General features: G+C 28.8%; 1 protein-coding gene across 1 annotated transcript; it reads left to right on the forward strand.

The window, feature by feature from the left end:
- The first annotated feature begins 7,741 nt into the window (after positions 1-7,741).
- Positions 7,742-10,258, forward strand: LOC118048027 (strigolactone esterase D14). The gene is made up of 2 exons (XM_035057535.2): positions 7,742-8,238; positions 9,572-10,258. The coding sequence occupies exons 1-2, from the start codon at positions 7,856-7,858 to the stop codon at positions 10,023-10,025; spliced, it is 837 nt and encodes a 278-aa protein (XP_034913426.1). The 5' UTR covers positions 7,742-7,855; the 3' UTR covers positions 10,026-10,258.
- Positions 10,259-18,270: the final 8,012 nt, after the last annotated feature.

The following is an 18,270-nucleotide window of genomic DNA, read 5'->3' on the forward strand; positions in this document are numbered from 1 at the left end:
ATCAATTCTTTGTTTCTTCCATTTTCTTTACATCTATTTTCCACCTCTTGTCTAAAATGTTTAACACCACTCTTGAGAAATTGAAAAAGTATTCCTGCTCTGCGCTAAAATACAATAACAAAAAATTATTGTGTTAGGTATGAGAGAATGAGGTTATTAATGCACCATGGAATTCATGAAGATATTTGCTGGATAATTTAAGCAAAAGTTCAATTATCAGGTGAGTTTCTAATTATTTTATTTCATATATGCATGGGACAAGTAAAAGAACTTTTATGAACAAACATCGTGCAAAATGATTGAAATTTTGTCACAAATATGCCAAATCAACTTGTAATGCACTTTAATTTTTTAGAAATGGTATTTGTAAACTGTAAGATAAAATATAATTTATTAAGGATGACCTAAGAGACAAACAAAGTGTTTAGATAATCTTCAATTAACCTTTGAAATACATCCTAGTAAAGATATGCATCATGTAATTCATGATTTATGGCCCTATTTTTATAAAGAATATGTTAAACATAGTCTCGAGAATTTGATTAAAAAGACTCTTTTGTCATTTTTTAAGAAAACTAGATGGAAAGCATATCACTGATCTATAAAGGGCATTTAAGTCATTCTTGGATGTAAAACCAATAAGAGATGTGATTCATAATCATAACTACTTCTATACATACTTGTTTTGACACACAAAAAAGGACTTTAGTTAGCTTATCTATAAAGGCAATATGATTACATTTCCTTTTCCATCTCTATAAAACCTCCTCATCATTCCCTTCATTTTAATTCAACATATACAAAGAGTGTGGAAACTATAGAAATAACAAGATCCCCAGCTCATAAAATAAAAAATATTTGTGTTTTTGGTGAATCCAATCCTAGGAAAGAAAATAAGTTTTTAGAATCAACAAATCATTTTAGTTGAGTATTAGCTAAGAGAAATATTTATTTAATGTATGTGGGAGGTAGCCTTGGGTTAATAGGAAGTGTGTGAACAACTTTATTCTTAAGAGACAGTTAGATTTTGGATATCATCCTAAAAACTTTAGCCCTAAAAAACATAACTAGAAAAACAGTTGAAGAGGAACTAAAGAACTCGATAATGTCTAAATGAATAGCTACAATGCTTGAGCACTCTAACACCTTTATTGCCTTACTAGGTGGTTTAGGCATATTAAAAGAGATATTTTGGATTTCCTCCTAAGCTGAACTGAACATTCATTAGAAATCTATAAGTTTGTTAAATGTTAATGGTTTTTATAATAATTTATTGTCTTTTCTTGACTATACCAATGAACAAAAGCTTATAACATCTTTGGCATAACAAATCATAATCTCTGCACTATTAAATAATAGTTTGAACAACTACAAACTTTAATCCCTAAAATTGATCCATCCATGAATCAAATAGATTGATCAACCATGAAAACCTATAAACAACACAAATAGGATTTAAGCCTTAGTGTGTAAATATTTTTGTCTTTTGGTTTTACCCATATCATATTATTTTCTATTTTGTTATTTATTTTGGTTATATTTGTTTAAGTGTGATTCATGTCTTTTAGTAGTTGTTATTTCAACTAATGTCTTTTATACTTTACTTTTCAACTTTGAACATTTAAAGCAATGCCTCATTTAGGTTAGGGGGAGAGGATAGCTAATATAATTAAAAAAAAAAAACTTTTTTTTTATGTTATTAAAATCATTTGGTATAATTGTTACTGTTAGGATGGTAAAGGAGGAACTCTACTCTTGGGATGACTCTTGAGACGCATTATAATAAATATTTTACAATGGTTATTTGTAAAATTCATAACAAAGATTTTATCATACGTTTCTTTTTGAATTATTCAAGTCTACAAACTCTCATACAATTATCACTTAACTCTGCTTGGATACTTATTTAGTAAGTATTTATAAATCATCTTTCACACACACACATACACTTTTAACATATGCTTTTGGGTTGCAAATTAGATTATTATATTATTTGTGCTCTTTTATCATAGGTAAAAACTAAAGGAATGAGAGATTAAAATAATAATAAATAATCAATTCAGTTTTGCAGCCTCCTTAACTTAAGCAATTAAGCTCAAAGGGGTGTTTAACACCTAATACCTTAAAGTTAAATGACATAGGAGTTATTGGCCTAAAGTTGATTACATAAGTTAAGGAGAAATCTTAAGGGAATCAAACATTGCACTATCTACATTTAAGTATCTACAATCCGAATTACTAAGCTCGTAAGAATGTCTCTATACCTAATGTCTTAAGGCAAAGTGGTTTGGTAGTCATTAGCATAAACTCGTTACTTGAGTTAAGGATGTATAGTTTTTTTTTTACATTTACATATGTGTGTGTGTGTCCCAACTAAGGAAGTGGACCTTACAAAAACATTAGAATAAATAAAAAAAATTCTTCCAAGCAAAGGCCCATAACTATGTGTTGTTATATTAAGCACAATTTTTTTATTATTATTAATATATTGATTAAAGGGTATGTGGTAGAAATATTAAATGTAATGAGAGTTTGTTTATTTAAAATGAATAGTGAAAGTAAAATGATGAGTGTCTTGGTTTTAGATTCTGTAAATTGCTTTTGTATTTTAATGTTTTAATTACTAGGAACTAGTAATAAGCTGGTTAAGGGCGATAAGTACTTAAAAGTGAATTTTATAAAGATTTTATATCATTGTATTACATTTGAAGTATCACTAAAGTCTTTAACTTATACACGTTTTGTAATAACAAGTATGATAATATAAAATATTTTTAACTTATGGTAAATACTTGATTTTAAATGTAGGTTCATAATATAAGAATATCTTATAATTTAGAGGACTAATTGTTGTGTTTTATTATTGAAACTATGGTTTATATGAAGAGATAAAGAGAGGGCTAAACTTGGAGAAAAAAATTCTAGTTGGGTTGGTTCTAGTCAAATAGGAATACCATTTGATTTTTGGGTTATAATTGGAGCAATCAACCTTAGATTCAGATGTGGTTTGGCTTTATGGAAAGCTAAGACGTAAACCTAAAACATTATTCAATACTGTCGTTTTAAGTTAAAATCTTATAAAAAAAATAGAAATATAAATCCTTCCTACATTTCAGACATTGTTCAGTGTTCAGCTCATATATAGAGTTATAGAAGCCCAAATAAGTCCATTAGTTTTAGGTTGGAAAATTGGGAAAAATATCTACAACTTTCATGTAGATCATCTATTTAGATTATGATGTTATCAATGATGTTTTATCTAGCCACCAAATAAATAGATAGCCACCATATCAATAGTTTTAAATTTTAACCTATAAAAGGAGTTATTTTCCATCCATGTATGATATATTGGTTTTGAGATCAAGATTCATTCACTTGCTTTCTTTATTTTTATTTGTAATATTCAAGTTTTATTTCATGTTATATTCTCATTGATCTCTTGTTTATGCTTATCATTTCCTTACTATACTTAGTTAATTTATATCACACTTATGCTCTCATCTTGTTAATTTATAATTTTATTTTAATTATGTTTGGTTAAGTTTCTTTTTACCAAGTTGAGAATGTTACACTAATGGTATAAGAATAAGTATACTATAAACTCAGCATAGACTTTAATGTTTAAATTAAAAAAAAATTGCTATTAACATATGTGTAATTGTTATCTTAATCAATTTTAAAACCCTTCTTGTTAAGTGGTGAGTGTTGATTCAAGGTGTACAATTCTTGGCATAAAAAATACGTGATTCTTTCATAGCTTACAATATGGAGAACTAGCACCTGTACTCTAAAAGGATCTTGATTTGTTGTTTACATAAGTTAGAACCATAAATACTTGACAAAATTTATAAGTGTTGGTGATATTCAAATAAGGTAATTAAATATAATTAATATGATTATGTTAATAACTTAAAATGAGTTGTTAATAATAAATCATCTGATTGGAACCTTCCTTGCATGTGGTTTCCAGTTGAGTAACAAGATGAGTTTAGACTATATTTATTTGAAATAACATTAGTAAATCCTTTATCTTTGATAATTTTTTTTTTATATTTGTTAAATCCTTACATTAACATCACATCTTAAAGATCTCTTTAATTCCTTTTGTTTCATAATTTATGGTTCTGTATACTTAGCCTCTTTATGGATCGACCTTAGTTTTTCTAGATTATTTATTATCTTGACACTCATGTATTTGGGAGTAAATATCAATTATTTTATCTTGTCATTATTCCATAAGAATTGAAAAAGATGATAGATTATCAAGCTTTTCATGGTCTAGAAATTAGCCTTCTCCATTGCTTGTACTAGTTATTTGTCTAGGGCAACAACAATAAGGTTACCTATATTTTTCTCTGGAGATGTATTTTATGGCTTCTAGAACATGTATTGAATCTTATCTCACTAGGTGTGTCAATCTATATGTTGTTAATTAATTTTACTTAGGACTTAACTTATGATAAGGTGACAACCACTTTTATCAAACTAGAAATGGGATTTTGGATCTCAGGCCTTTAAAAATAGTGTATGTTCCAAGAAGCACCATTGTATAAAAAAGAATAGAGGTTTAAGGAAAAACTTGCAATAATTTAAATGAGTTAGAAAAATAAGGAAAGTTGTAGATAAAACTATAAATAAAAGCAAGCAAGAAAGTACTCATACTTCAAACAAAATAAATTAAATTGCAAAAATTATATATATGGAGCTAACCATGTTTCACTATGACTATATGCCCTTTTTATATAATTATTTAAAGCTTAAATCCTAACTACATAGTTAATCCTAATCCTATACGAAGATATATGTTAGATGAAGGGTTTTATTAAATCCTAATATAAACTTAATTTCTCCTAACATGAATCTTAAGCTAATCCATGACTTGGACTAGTTATTCTGGTGAGGACTGTTGTGCTCAATATGATTAAATTTTATGATATTTTACATGTGTTCAAACTGTATTGGTCAATCGTTTTCTCTTGATCAATTATGAATTCACTTAGTTGACTACTTCTTTAATTCTCATGATCAACCAAGAACTTTTCTAACTCAATCGATTTTTCTAATTCAAAATTGATTTCAACTCTCTTTTTTTTTTATTTTATAATGAACACTTATTGTTTTTATTTGGATGACATGTAGATGTTTATTTTTATGTAAACAGTACCATGAAACAAATCTTACAATATTTGGCAAATAATTAAGTAAATATTGCAATGATAGTATAATAATGTTGATGGTGGTGATTGCAATGATGGTGATTTCTAAAATATTTTATAGAATTTCATAAACTTAAATTAACCATTTTCTTATAAAAATATTTTACATAAAACAAATACCTCTAAACAATAAATTTACTTTTGTTTCTTATTATTTTAATCAAATCTTGATAAAACTTACAATATCTTGAAAAAACATTTAAGAACATACTAAACTAAATTATAAAGTAACTTATTTAATGCTTAGAGCAACATAAAAGATTTTAGAAACTAAAAATGATGCTGGAAATTTTTTAAAAAACTAAAGTTTAGACTTATTTCTTATTATTCTTATCATTAATTATAAAAGATAAAAACATTTAGTTATTAAGTATGAATTTAAAAAAAAATAAAAATTTTGTTTTTGTTTTTTACATAACATAAGGATTTTCTTAAACTGAGTTACATGTAATCAATATTAACTTAGTATTTTTTTTATTAATTTGATATATTTGAAAACTTTAATATATTTTCTCATATTTATTATTAAAATTTTAATTTTTTTTTAAAAGAAAAACAAGAAATCTTTTTAATGACCATAACAATCCCCTAGAGCTATACAAAATTAACGCACTATTTGTTTTTACATTTCAAAATTGTTTTTGAAAAAATTTAAAATATTTTTATTTTTTTTATTTATTTTAAAATAATATTTTTTAGTGTTTTTAGATTATTTTGATATGCTAATATTAAAAATTATTTTTATATAAAAAATATTATTTTAATATATTTTTAAATAAAAAATAATTTATAAAATTATTTTAAACTAAACTCTTAAGCACGCCATTCAAGGTGAAAGGCATCGAAAGAATAGAACAAGGCAACGCGTGCTTCGTTTCGAAAGGGAAAGACGAGTGTGGGGCTCACTAGCTTTAATGTAAGAAAAGGTAGACGCTGGACTTATCTCCCAAGCCTCTCACCCCTCAGCGTCAGTACAAGTCCATTATAAACTTATAACGCAGAAAAGACAAGAGGTTCCTTTTGCGCATGATGGCAGCATGACCTCATCCACACCTCCCAGTGGACTAGGGCAGTGCGGGGTAGGTCTACCTTTTCTCTTTCTGTGGTTCTGCTCTCTTCTCGCTGGCCCTTGCAGGGAGGCAATTATACTTCCTCTTATTATCGTGTCCGTTTGGCACTATGCTTCAGCTTGTTTTTTTAAAAAGTTTTAATTTTTTTTATTAAAATTAAGTGTAGTTTGTATTTTTTAAATTATTTTGATATACTGATATCCAAAATAATTTTTAAAAAATAAAAAAATATTATTAGCATGTTTTTTTTGACACGAAAAGCTATATAAAAAACAACCGTTACTCCATTCTTAAACACCTTATGATTCCCCCTCTCTATCATAGTCGTACTTTTTTTACTTTTTTTAATTTATTCCCATTTACTAACAATTACCATTTCGTTTGTGTGTGTGTATATATATATATATATATATATATTTTTTTAATTCGTGTCTATAAATTTATATTAAGATTCAGATTCATGCGGTCTTGTATCGATTTTTATTTCTTCTTCTCTCTCCACAGGACTTTTCATCTTTTGAATAAATATCTTGTATGTTTCTAGCTCAATTAAAGAAAAAAATGATACTAATTAATTATTTTTTTAATTAATATGATAGCGCAGCACCTTTTTTTATATTAATTTAAAAGAATCAAATTTATCCATGTGAACGAGATAAAAAGCAAGGCAACTCCTCAATTTCAAATATTTCAGCCTAGACATCACATTTATAATCTTCATAAATGATGTTGGTGGATGCCAGCAATATAAAATATTAAATATCTTCTCAATTTGACACATTCTTTTCATTGAGGAATGTGTTTTTGTAAAAATTGATAAAATCAAACTCCATGAGTTAACACATGATCATAGACTTGATTTAATTTTTTTTATTATCTATTTAAAAAATATTATTTTAATCTAGTTATTGGCAAGCTTCAATAATCAAGTAGAGAAGTAGATCACGTTCCTAAAAAAATTTAATTTTTTTTATTAAAATTTAATATAATTTATATGTTTTGAATCGTTTTGATGTGATGATATTAAAAATAATTTAAAAAAAATAAAAATATATCATTGGCATACATTTCAGCATGAAAAATTATTTAAAAAGAAACCACTAACATACTACCAAATATACTCTAAAAATATTGCATCCGACAAATCCCAAAAGCAAGTTCTTAGTCCGAATGTTTTTTTTTTAAAGCAAAAATAGCATAATTAATTTTGTTTTTTTTTTTAAAAAAAAAAAACACCACACTTGTTAGCAAGAAGTGATAGGTAGGTGGATTCCACCATATAGTAGAAAGATTAGGAGGATGCTGATATATTTAAATTATTATTTTTTATTTGTTTTAAGATTTGAACTCGAGATTTTTTTGTTTTTTAAGAGAGCAAGTGACCGTATAACTGCAGTCATCTAGTAGTTACCATCAATGAGAGCCGAGCCACTCTTCCGTCCTATATAACAGGGGCCACAGCAAAAACCCAACCATAACAAACTCTCTCAACTCTACAGCTAGCTAGCTAGCTGGTCCCTCTTCCCCTCTCTGATCTGCTCAAGTTGTCTTCTCCCTTCTTATTACATCATGGTGGTGCCGGAAAAGGGTCTTTCAGCAGCCTTGAATGCAAAAGTTACAGGCTCCGGCAACGAAGCCATAATTCTTGCACATGGGTTTGGAGGAGACCAGTCTGTATGGGATAAAATCGTTCCCCGCTTGGCTAAGCACTGTCGGGTACTTGTTTTTGACTGGATCTTTTCTGGTGCTATAAAAGATCCAAGTCTCTTCGACCCTGTTAAGTACTCATCATATGATGCTTTTGCAAATGACTTGATCAGTCTCATGGATGAGCTGGACTTGAAATCATCTGTTCTTGTAGGCCACTCCATGTCTGGTATGATTGGATGCATCGCTTCCATTAAAAGGCCTGATCTTTTTAAGAAGCTCATACTTGTTGCAGCTTCTCCCAGGTACGTAATTAACTACGAATTCTTAAAGTACTGTTGTTTAATTTTCATAATTTATGACACAAGTGTGATCTGTCCACTTAGTACTATATATTTAAATGAACTTGTATTGTTCTTTGTACCGACCATACAAGGGATTCTTAATGTTGTTTTGGTTTTTGTTCGATGACCCCTTTGAGGTTAATTTGATTGAAGTATCATCATCCTTGCCTTTGTTCATCGGTCAGGCTGGCTAGTTGCTATCAGATCGATGAACCAACTCTTTCTGTTGTTACCCTCTCGATCACTCCTTGTTATTTTTTGCAACAAATTATTAAGATCCCTACAAATAATTTGGAGGAAATAGTGGAGAATAAAGGACTGACCAGCTAACTCCGGCATGAATTTATCGTGATATGTGGAGAGCTATTTGCTAGTATCATATGTGAAGTCTTGGGTTTTTTTTATTCTATTTTTTTTTTTCAAGTATCGGTGAACTTTCTAGTATATTGAACTAACACAACTGTATTTTTTTAAAATTTTAAATTTTTTATTAAAAATTATATTTTTTTATATATTTATATTGTTTTAATATGCTAATTTAAAAAATAATTTATTAAAAAAATATAATTTTAATGTTTTTTAAAAAAACATTAAACCCATACAACTTCCGGTTTAAATTTTTTGCGTTGAAACTAGATGTTGTGACATCCAGCCAATCCAACTTTAATAGCAAAAACTAGATTTGAAGACGGTCAAAACTTTTGGTTACGAATCAACACATACACCAAATATACTCTATCTGCTCTGGCTACAAAAAGACAATCAAACATGTGGACATGGTGGATTACTTGTGATGGTGTCGTCTTGCTCTCTAGTACTGACTGACTATTTCCTTCACCGGAAATTAACCGTAACAAAGGATTGGTTGATATACAGATGATTAGCAAAGTCATTATCTGAGAATAACTAAATCAAAATCGACTGATTAATCTGCATGCCTTTTCTTTCATTCATGCTCCGGCGAGGAGCCAAAACCATCTTGGACAGTTGCTTATTTGATATAAATATCGAACTACTGAAGCTAGCCGGCCGGCCGAACAGTTATTACATATCTATTTCTTCATAGCCTTCCTCAAATCAAGTTTAGTTTTGACATACGTTAATATAATTTGCAAAATAATTCATCAAGTGGGACACCTCACAGCATTATTGACACCTTAATATCCTCTTCTTTTTTTTTGGGTAATAAACCTTTGTTGAATAACGTAATTGGGGCCAAAACATCTTTACTAATTCTTTTTTTAGCTCAAGTTAGTTCCTTGGTGCCTCTAAAATTAAGTGTTCTGCCATTCAGGTACATCAATGCTGATGATTATGAAGGAGGTTTCAATAACTCGGAGGTTGAGGATATCATTTCAAACATAGAATCCAACTTCTACAACTGGGCGCAAGCCTTTGCTTCTGTTGTTGTCGATGCAAGCGATCCTCCCTCGGTTGACATGTTCTCAAAATGCTTGCAAAGAATGAGACCTGAGTTTGCCGTCCCTGTAGCCAAAACTGTTTTCTACTGTGATGAAAGGGACATGCTTGAGAAGGTTTTGACACCATGCATTATAGTCCAGACCACTAGAGACATTGTGGTGCCAAATTCAGTTGCTTACTACATGCAGGAGAAGATCAAAGGGAAATCTACGGTTGAGATCATTGAAACTGATGGGCATTTTCCGCATCTAACTGCACACCAGCGGCTCCTTGACGTGCTTATTGCGGCCATGAGCTTAAATGAGCCTAAAAATATCTCCTCGTGATCTGTTTTTGCCGCTCTCGTTTGGCTTGTAGACATGCAAGGTTACAAATAAATGCCCATTGGGACATTGCATTATTGTGTGCTTCAACATTTCATGGATAGATGGAGAAGACTGTTAGCTTGTAGCATGAAGGTTGAAGAATGTTTTCTGTCTATATATAGTACCGTGGATTGAAGTTGTCTTTGTATATTTAGTGCACCTTTTTTATTGAAATTGAACTTGTTTTTTATTAAGATTTAAATTATTTTTGCTTCTAATTAATTTTTAAAATGTTTTTGATGTGAAAATAATTACACTCTTAAATATCCCCTTAAAGCTTTGTTGTTCTTGGTCGTAATATCGAAGTAATGATTTTTGTTGCTATTATTTGTAGTTATTTATTTTTGTCATTGATACCTTTTCTTATGCTACTAATAATTGTAACATATAATGGAATTGGAATCTAACTTAAAATACAGTCCGAATATGTATGAATCATGCGTCTTTGCTATTTATTCTAGTAATTTGATTTTATAGTTAAAAAATTGTTCTTTTATTTTCACTTTAATAAATTTTGGGATCTCATGAATACATAATATCAACATGAGTGGTGTATTCTTAAAATTGCTTAAAGAAAAGATTTAATCTTGAATAATGCAGAAATGGATTAAAAATTGTTTATTGTTGTCAAAATCACTTTTAGTTTAAATCCATTATCTTCCAAATTTTCAAAATCCAATAGTATAAAAGATGGGGTATTTATTAATACACTTATATTATTCTATCTTTTTAGTATATTATTCTCCGTCTTTTATACATGTTTTATCTCTCATATTAGTTTACTTAACTTGTTTTATGCTTAACAATGCTATAAAAATATAAAGTGTAAAAAAAAGCTAAATAAATCATTTTTAGCATAATTTCAAGCAAAAAAAAGCTAGAAATAGCATATTGGGATGAGTTATTAGAGCTAAGAACAAATCTCAATTGCATTAGTAATCCAACTTGAACAAAGAATCCTAATGGGATTCGGACTGGTCAAAGAAAACATAATAAACTGAACCTCCATGTACTCTTTGGATAATATTTATAGCTACAAGTGGAATGTTTTTATGATTCTATTTGGGATGAAATCTAGATATCTCAAGCTTTCAATCCATATAGGATAGATCTGCTAACTTATCCAGATAAGATAGAATGATATCTTTAAAGTTAGACTTGAAATCTATTATTAAACTAGCATGGAAATCCAACCCATCTTTTTTATGATGACATGGCAATTCATTAATGATATGGTAAGGGTACCACATGAACAAAAAATTTATCTATAAGGTCAAAGTCAATGCACAAGCCATTAGAATCAAATCAGTATAAGAAAACCTTAAAGTAATTTGATTAGGAATTAATTATTAACTAGAAAACTTCTCCACCTCCTCATACAAACATAACTAACTTGACTCTAAAAGAGAAGGGGAATCACATTTATAACATAGCAAAGGAAAGGGAGAGGAATTATGTGGTTACAAAAATATATTTTTCTTTTTTTCCATTCAAAGTTGCATTAATCATGAATTTTGATACAAACTTAGTTTTCAATCTTAAAAGGTTAGTACTCTTAGATCATAAATTATCATGAAGATTTGTGTTTAAAATTATTTTATATATAATTATGATACATGAATATCTTATGTTTTTATATCATTAGATTTGATGATTGATGACCAAAATTCTATATGATAAGCATCATATATTTTTATTTATTTTAAGTCTATTGTTATTGATTAGTTTATATCAGATGCATGACTAATTAAATTAAGTAGCAAAAATATCTAATTTTCAAACTCATGTTTGATTATTTGTTACTTTCAAAACATAAGTTTTAATTAAATTAACTCTCATACATGTTTAATTACCATGAATCAATTGCATATGTGTTGATCTTAATGCTATCACATAATTAAATCTTGCATGTCGGTTATTATGTGATTGGGGTTAATTGATGTACAAATGATATATTAATTAAAAAGTAATGATAGGTAGAAAAACTTATTGTTTTTTTATGATTCATTTATTGATAATCACAAATCAAATTAGATAGCCTACCTAAATTCAATTATTGATGTTTAATTATTCTTAAGAAATACTTCTTATGAAGTTAAAGAATTCTTCTCTATATATTGTATATTCTATCAAATCTTCCTTTTAATTTTTATAATTAATTTCTTTTATTTTCTTAGCTTTATAAGTTGTTTTTATTTAGTTTAGATCATAAACAAGCATCCCTCGTTTAATTACTTATTGTTAAATTGTATAAACCACGTGGTTGGCTTTAATATAAACTTAAATAGCTTGTTTTGATTGAATTAAGTTCTAATAATAGTATCTTTGTGGAACGATACTTTTATTTTGTATACTATAAATCATTAATTTCAAGGGTTTAAATTTGCATGGCTTCAACTCTCATCAAACTTCTAGCTCCGTTACTGAGGATACTAATCATTGTTTACTTAACTCAAACATGTTTTTTTTTTAGTTTAGCTTATTGATGTATGTTGTATGTCCAACTTTGATTCCAAATAAAAAAGACAACTTAGCAAGGAAGAGTTAGAGAAATTTTACCAAGCAAGAGTAGAGGCACTAAATTGATCACCATGATAAATATTCAATCAAGAAGATGATAAGATAAAGAGTTGTGAGGGATTATGTCAAGTTTATTTCAGCATAACTTTTGCATCACCAAGTGTGCATCCTTTGGCAAGTGAGCTAGATGAGAACATAAATCAATAAGAAGACTTTATATCATATATTTTTTTAAAAAGTACCACTTGTAGATTCCATTAATGAACATGCCAACATGGCCATCCAACAACCTCGCATTCTTAATGAGCTCACTACTTCAAAATTGAATCAATAACTACTTTGCATTAATTTTTCCCAAATCGATGTTCCTTTTACACTTAAGTTTAGTCTTATTCATTTACTTCCTTCTTTCCATGGCTTTGTAGGTGATGATCCAATAAACATCTTAAGAAATTTCATATTGTTTGCTTAAGTATAAAGTATAAAACTTGTTGGGGCCTAGAGGAATAAATCAAGTTGAGAGCCTTTTCTTTCTATTTAAAGGAAATGGTAAAAGATTGGTTGTGTTATTTGTCCCCTTGATTTATGACTTTATAGGAAAATATACAAAGACTTTTCCATGAAAATTATTTTCCTGCATCTAAGGGTGGAAATATAAGGATAGAAATATATGGAATAAAGCAGAATGGAAAGTCCTTGCATGAGTATTATAAGAGACTTAAGAAACTATGTGCTAGTTACCCTCAACATCAAATTTTTTAGCAACTTTTTATTCAATACTTTTATAAGGAAGTTAATCCCTGAGATAGGAGCATGATAGATGCAACTAATGGAGGAGCTTTAACATATGAAATACTTGAGGCCGTTAGACAACTAATCACCAACATGGCTGGCAATACTCAAAAACTTGACACAAGGATAGACACATAAATTAAACATGTTTAATAAGGTAAATTCTTATAATTCCAAGCAAAGATTATAAACTTTTACCTCTTTGGTGTGTTGTTTAGTGAAAGGCAACTCATAACAAGTTAAGACTTATGAATTTGCAAGATGTAAGGCGTACTAGTAACTCTTCAAGATGACTCTACAAATTAAGTTAATACTATGGGAAAGATCCCATTCCTAAAACACAACTATGACCCCTATCCTAATACTCACGATCCTGGATGGAGGGATCCTCTTACCTTGAGTTATGAGAATAAAGGAGGTGATTTTAACATCACAAAACCAAGGTGTTAACCAATAACATATTCAATATCAACCTAGATTGTTACCATCCCAAGTGAATCAACCTAAGAGTGGCACATCAATGGATGATATGAAGGATATGATGAAATCACTTGCATATAATATATTGTCAATTCAATAAAATATGATGCAATTTTAATAAGAAACAAGGTTAAGTATTCAAGACTTGGAGAAATAAGTAGGACAACTTGCTAATGTTGTTGGCAAGTTGGAATCACAAGGTTTTGGAAAATTACCATTGCAAGTTATGCCTAATAGGGAGAACACTTGTGTTGTCACATTAAGAAGAGGAAAGTAATTGAAAGGATCTAAAAAGTACATTAATGACTTAAAGGATGAAAAGAAGTTGAGATTGAAACGCATTTATTTATGGTCAAACCTTCTAAAACTTATCTAAACATAAACGAACCAATTTCCATGCCTCTCAAGGTAAATTCTCAACCTTTCAATTCCTTTTTTAAGTTAAATCCACCCTTTTTAGTTCTTCTAGGTCACATAAAAAGAGGGAGTAGGAAAAAAGAGATTTTGGAGATGTTTAAGAAGGTTTAAATCAATATTACATTCTTGGATTCAATTAAACATGTCTCTTAGTACATAATTTTTTTTTTAAGAAGTTGTACACAACAAAGAGGAATAAAAAAACTCAAATGTAATAAAGTAGTAAGTATGGGGAAAATGCATATGTCATTATTCAAACAAAACTCTCACTAAAAAGAAAGAAAGATAAATATCTATTCTTTGTCAAATTGGTAATACAAGTTTTGAAAAAGGCTATGTATGGGTTAAAAGCTTAAATTAGTGTAATACCAAGATATATTTATGAAACTTTTAACCTTATTCCTTTAACCAAAACTAGTATTATTATTCTAGATATTGATCATTTCTTTGTTTATCTTATTGGTGTGCTTGAAAATGTATTAGTACAAGTTAAAGGTTTGGTTTTTCCTGTTGATTTTTACATTCTTAATATGAAAAATGATAAATCACCTAATTCATCACCCATTATTTTAGGTCAACCATTCCTTAGGATAACTATAATTAAGATTAATGTGCATGCAAGGACATTAACTATGGAAATAGATGGTGAAATAGTTGAATTCAATATTTTTAATGCCATGTGATTTTCTAGTGATGTATATTTTGTTATGTGCTTAAATATCATAGATTATTGTGTAGAAATGTTTGATTTGAATAGTGATTATAAATTAAATATGGCAGGAAGACAAATTTTGGATTCATCTTGTAGCTAATTGTTGATAATGATTTGATTGATTTAGTCATGGTATTGCAAGCTTTGCAAGCCAAGTTGCTAGGCATAACGAGTTTTTTCATGATTTATTTATCTCCCATGTAAGGCTTTTACCTTATGCTTTTAGGCACCCAAATTTGAATTAAAACCTTTTTCCAATCACTTAAAGTATACTATTTTTTTTGGTAATAATGAGACATTACCTATGATCATTGCAAAAAACTTGACAGATATGCAAAAGAAGAGACTTGTACCCATGCTTCGTGACTATAAAACTATAATTGGATGAACCTTGGTTGATATTAAAGGAATTAGCCATTCCATTTGTATGCATCATATACTTTTGAAAGAGAACACAAAGCCAATAAGAGAGATGCAAAGTCATTTGAATTTTTCTATGATGGATGATTAGTACTTAAAAGTGCATTTTTATCAAGGTTTTATATCATCATTTTGCACTTGAAGTATTAATAACTCCTTAACAAAAGCATGTTTTATAATAACAAGTCTGATACTATAAGATACCTTTAATTTATGGTAAATGTTCATCTTAAATGCAGGCCTATCACATAAATTAAAAGATTGATTGATGAGTTTTACTACTGAAATTAAGAAGACAAAGAGAGGGCTAAGCTTAGAAAAGAGATGCTGCTTCAATCCAAACTGGAACACCATGCGGTTATTTGATCATAACTTGAGCTGTAGAACTTGGATTTAGGCCTGCTTTATATGGATGGAAAGCTAAGACATAGGCCTAAAACTTTCATAGGAGTCCAAGATTTAAAAAGGCTATTTTCAAGTTCAAATTATAGCAACAATGGAAAAGTCTGAATCTGTCCTGCAGCTTAGAAAATGTTCAGTGTTCAGCCTATATCTCGAGTTCTAGAAGTCCAAATGACCTCAATTATTTTTTCCTGGAAAGCTGAGACAATTTTCTAAAACTTTCATGAGTTAAATCTGTTCCAATTCTGACGTTACCAATGACGTTTTGTTTAGACAAGAAGTTAAGGATTGTCACCAAGTCAAGATGTGGCCACCCACTCAACAATTAGTCATCAAATCAATAGTTTCAAATGTTGGCCTATAAAAGGAGGCATTTTCCATGCATTTAAGCATCTTGGTTGTTCAGATCAAGATTATGCTCTTTATTTCTTTCTTTATATGTTTGTAATGTTTAAGTTTTATTTCATGTTATATTTTCCTTAATCTCTTGTTTTTGCTTTCCATTTCCTTTACTATACTTATGTTCTTATGTTGTTTATTTATTTTTTTATCTTCTTCATTATGTTTAGCTAAGTTTATTATGTCAAGGTGAAAATGTTTCACTAATGGTGTTAGAATATGTATAATATAAACTTAACATGGACTTTAATGTTTATATCCAAGAAAGTTTGTTATTAACATGTCTTACCTTCTTATCTTATTAATTATTAATACCTTGCTTGTTAAATGGTTAATCTAGATTTGTGTTATATAACACTTGGTATAACAAATACTTGGCACTTTCATAGCCAACTGTATGATATAACCTACACCTATGCTATGAAAGGAACTTGATTTGTTGTTAACATAAGTTAACATCATGAATTCTTGACAATATTTAGTGGAATAAGATAATTAATATGATCATGTTAAAAATTTATAATGAACTATTAAGGATAAATCATCCGATTGGAATCTTTTTTGTGTGTGGTTTCCAGTTGATTAATAAAAAGAGTTTATACTATACTTATTTCTAATACTATTAGTGGATCCTCTAACCTTGACAATTATTTAATCATTGTTTAATTCTTACATCAATATCCCATAAACTCTTTATTTTATTAAATATATATATATATATATATTATTTGTAATTTATATAGTTCACCTCCCTGTTGTTCGACCTTGGTATTGCCAGGTTATTTATTACTTCGACACTCTTACATATAGGATAAGACATCAATCTTTTGGTCATGTCGATGGAGGTGGTGAATGTTGAGATTTTAAAGCTTTTAGATTCTAGAGTAATATACCTTATTTTAGATGGTAAGTGAGTAACTCCAATTCACATAGTTCCTAATAAATCTAAGATATATATTTTCTTGTTCTTGCCTTATCCTGCGAGTGTGCGGGAAGTTTGTTCTTTTATAAGACATGGAGGTTTTTATCAAAGATTTATTAAGAACTTTTTAGAAATAACATTGCTCTTATGTAAATTTTTGGTGAAGGATGCAAATTTTATGTTTAGGGATGCTTAGAAGTATGCATTAAATGAACTTAAGAAGATAATAACTTCAGCACCCATTATGTAGCCATCAAATTAGGATCTTCTTTTTGATATCTTATATGTTATATCTTATGCATCATGCACATTTGATGAGGCTCAATGCAACTATCATGCAACAAAGAAAGAACTCTTTGCTGTAGTCTTTGCACTTAACAGTTTAGATCATACTTTTTTGGAACTAAAATTATTATTTTTTGATCATGCAACTCTTATACACCTTATGCATATAATGGAGTCAAAGCCTAAATTAATAAAATGGATTTTGTTTTTGCAAGAATTTGATCTTGAAATCAATGATACTAAATTAGTTAAGAATCAAGTTGTCAATCACTTAAGTAGACTATCACATAAGAATGACGATGATGCCACACCTATAAGAAGTATTTTCCTGATTAGAAGTTCTTTTCTTTATATGGATTTTGTTAATGGTATGTTGATTTGGTTAACTTTTAACTTGCCAAAAAATTGCCAAGTAAGCTCTATAAGGCTTAGAAAGATAAGCTCAAATCTTATGCAAACTATTATGTTTAAGATAAAGCTTATTTGTGGAAGTTTTGTTCTGATCAAATTATAAGAAGATATGTACCTGATAATGAGTTTCATTATATTCTTAGCTTTTTCCATTATTATACTTGTGATGGATATTTTGGTGCAAAAAGAACAATCCATAAAGTATTATAATGTGGTTTTTATTAGTAAAGATGCATATAAATTTTGCAAGACATGTGAAGGTTGCCAAATAACAAATAGTATTACTCATCATGATCAAATGCCTTTAACTTCTATACCTGTAAGAGAAATTTTATAACAATTTTACGCATTTCCATCGAATATGAGCCTTTATTATGGCTAATTTTTTTTTTTTACATTTATTTATACACGTAGTTATGCTCCTTTATTAATTAACGATACTACTA

The sequence above is a fragment of the Populus alba genome, chromosome 6, assembly GCF_005239225.2.
Source record: "Populus alba chromosome 6, ASM523922v2, whole genome shotgun sequence".
Lineage (NCBI taxonomy): Eukaryota > Viridiplantae > Streptophyta > Magnoliopsida > Malpighiales > Salicaceae > Populus > Populus alba.

Bases quoted from the DNA above. Each gene is read 5' to 3' on its own strand.
- LOC118048027 (XM_035057535.2), top strand. From the start codon at position 7,856: ATGGTGGTGCCGGAAAAGGGTCTTTCAGCAGCCTTGAATGCAAAAGTT. The intron at 8,239-9,571 runs GTACGTAATTAA...TCTGCCATTCAG, and splicing joins CTTGTTGCAGCTTCTCCCAG to GTACATCAATGCTGATGATT.